Source organism: Notothenia coriiceps, unplaced genomic scaffold (assembly GCF_000735185.1).
Source record: "Notothenia coriiceps isolate Sejong01 unplaced genomic scaffold, NC01 NC01_scaffold00030520, whole genome shotgun sequence".
NCBI classification, from domain to species: domain Eukaryota; kingdom Metazoa; phylum Chordata; class Actinopteri; order Perciformes; family Nototheniidae; genus Notothenia; species Notothenia coriiceps.
In genome coordinates, this window is record NW_011363221.1 from 758 (window position 1) to 3,283 (window position 2,526).

Genomic DNA, 2,526 nt, shown 5'->3' on the forward strand with positions numbered 1-2,526 from the left:
TAAATGATATTTATAAAAACCTAGGGCTTTTTTTGGTTTCAGAAGGCTGAATCCAAAGGCTCTGTTAAATAAAAAAATAAAAAAAGGTAGCTAAAATGAATGTTGTCTTTTGTTTCAAAATTGAACACATGCATTCATTTGAGAGGCGTCAGAGCAAGGGGCCTGCCATGGTTAGGGGCCCGGAGCAGTGTGGGGTTTGATGCCCTGCTCAAGAAGACCTCACAGTGCTGAGTCAGTGAATATTGCCATGCTTGGTCCAATTGGGACTTGAACCAGTCACCCTCACTCTAATCCTAACCCTCCAAACCAAATCCTTACAGAGTGAGCTACTGTTCGAAGAACATTTCCAGTAACGATGACCACAACGAGACACAAAAAGGCCATAAATACACAGTATGAAAACAAAGTGCACTAAACAACCAGAAAGGCACACACAATATCAGAAAAGGACATAAAATAATTCAAAGAAACATAAAAAGGGACAAACAACAGACATCAAATTGACCAAAGAAGTGAATCAACCACAAACTCACACAAAACGATAAGAAATAATTTCAAAATAACTAGCAAGTGACACAAAACAGAAAAAACGAGGCTAAACCCTATAAACTCTGTCTTGCTCATATGGGAGGCGTGTGGCGCAGTGGATAGAGCGTTGGTGTTTGGATCAAGGGAGCACAGGTTCAAACCCCACTGCAGTCAGAATGTCGTTGTGTCCCTGGGCAAGACATTTCACCACAAATTGCTCCTGTGGGGATTGTCCACAGTATTGAGTATGTAAGTCGCTTTGGATAAAAGCAGCTAACAAGTAACATGTAATGTAATGTAGAGTTGGTGGTGGGGCCATCAGGGGCCCGTCATAATCTCCTCATGCCCACACTGTGTCTGACCTGAGTCTGCGCTCCCTCAGGTCCTGCAGGGTGAAGGTGTGTCCTTGCAGCAGCGTGCGGCCCTGCAGTTCCAGCCTGCCATGGCCAGCCGTTCTCTGAACCTCGGCCCTCAGAACCTCCTCCCAACTGTCCCGGTCCTGAACCAGGAGATGCTCCTCAGTCACAAAGGCCCCTCCACCCTCCTCCACCCGCAGCAGGTTGGTGAAAGCCTGGTACAGGGGATCAACCAACAAATATATATATTCAAAACTGATTGAATTATTAATTATGAAATGAGTTTGCTGCATGTTAATTATAATGGTCATTCAGTCAGAGATTATTATATGACATCAAATCCAGTGTTTATTCCCATTGCCCATCCGATGCTCAAACCAGTGGTTTGACCTGTGTCTGACCTCTGGCGCCTGGTCGTCCACAGGGATGACGGTGATGTTGAAGACAAGGTCGGAGATGGTTCCGCCATGGTGGTCGCTGACAGAGAAGACAAACTGGAGAAACAGTGGATCTGGGCCGATGTCCTCTACTGGAGGCATGAAGGCCACCTTCCTGTGGTTCACTGCGTGCTGCAGGAACACAACAACACTTATCTTCTATACAGTTTTAAGCTGAAGCAAATTCCATTTCCTAACCACCCAACCTTATAAGTATTCCAAAAGAGTGTGTCTGATTCTCAGCCACAAAGGTCCCGAAAAAAATAACCTAGCAACCACCTACAGATGGAGCACTGAATTTCAGACTCCAGCTTACAGCTTCCTGCCTACGACCTGCCAAAGACCAGTATAGAGGAATGTTAAGCCCTCCCACTATTTTCCAAGAGGGCGTTGCCAGATTTTCAATTTCAGGTTTTAACCAGGAGATGGCGCTTCATTCACAAATACAGAAAGACAAGTTTCATGGACTTTCAGTTGTGTTTTGAAGAGCATTTGAACACATCAATATTTTAGATCAACTAAAGTATATAATCTTGTAATTCAATAATATATAGTCTTTATATATTAAATAATCATAATTATAATGTAAATGTTTACATTACATCTTTATTTGTTATGCTCATACTTTTACCTTTACAATCGTTTGCTTTAATATGCAGTATATTTTTTGTATATTTTTGTGTTTGCTTCCTTCTGCTCCCTTTCGGACACATACTGTATGATTTATTATTATTATTAATATGAAGATATTATTAAGATAAGATAAGATGTTACTTTATTGATTGAACATTTTAGTTTAGAATGTGCTGTCCCACGGTAATTCAGAAGGCTCACAGGTCACATTCCGACCATTATTTAAAACAATAAGTGCTTTCACATCGTCTACAGTTTGATTTGTATAGAGGGACCTCTGTGGCTGAATGGCCAGCGATTAGGTGTGGCGCATTTATCATAGGTGATCAGAGCTAACTGCCTGCCGTCAGATTTCATTTAAAAAACAGATCTGATTTTAAGACTATTTCTGCGCTCATAAAGAATGATTAGAATAAGAATAATGCGTATTGAACTGGTTTAATTAATTAGTGAGTTTATTTAACACTAGAACCGCCAATCGGTTCAATTTGTCTGATGTGTGTGTGCAATGTAACTTTTTTTCAATAAAATATTAAAGTCTCCCAGTCCGTGACTTTTCCTGAAAGTGTGTT

At 41.1% G+C, this 2,526-nt stretch overlaps 1 protein-coding gene across 1 annotated transcript; it reads right to left on the reverse strand.

Annotated features, from left to right (window-relative positions):
- Nucleotides 1-766: 766 nt before the first annotated feature.
- LOC104959600 (FRAS1-related extracellular matrix protein 1-like) lies at nucleotides 767-1,453 on the reverse strand (the record flags this gene model as incomplete). Its single annotated transcript, XM_010787508.1, has 2 exons — nucleotides 767-1,099; nucleotides 1,286-1,453. Coding segments are annotated over 2 exons (399 nt in total), but the record flags the coding sequence as incomplete, so codon positions are not given.
- Nucleotides 1,454-2,526: the final 1,073 nt, after the last annotated feature.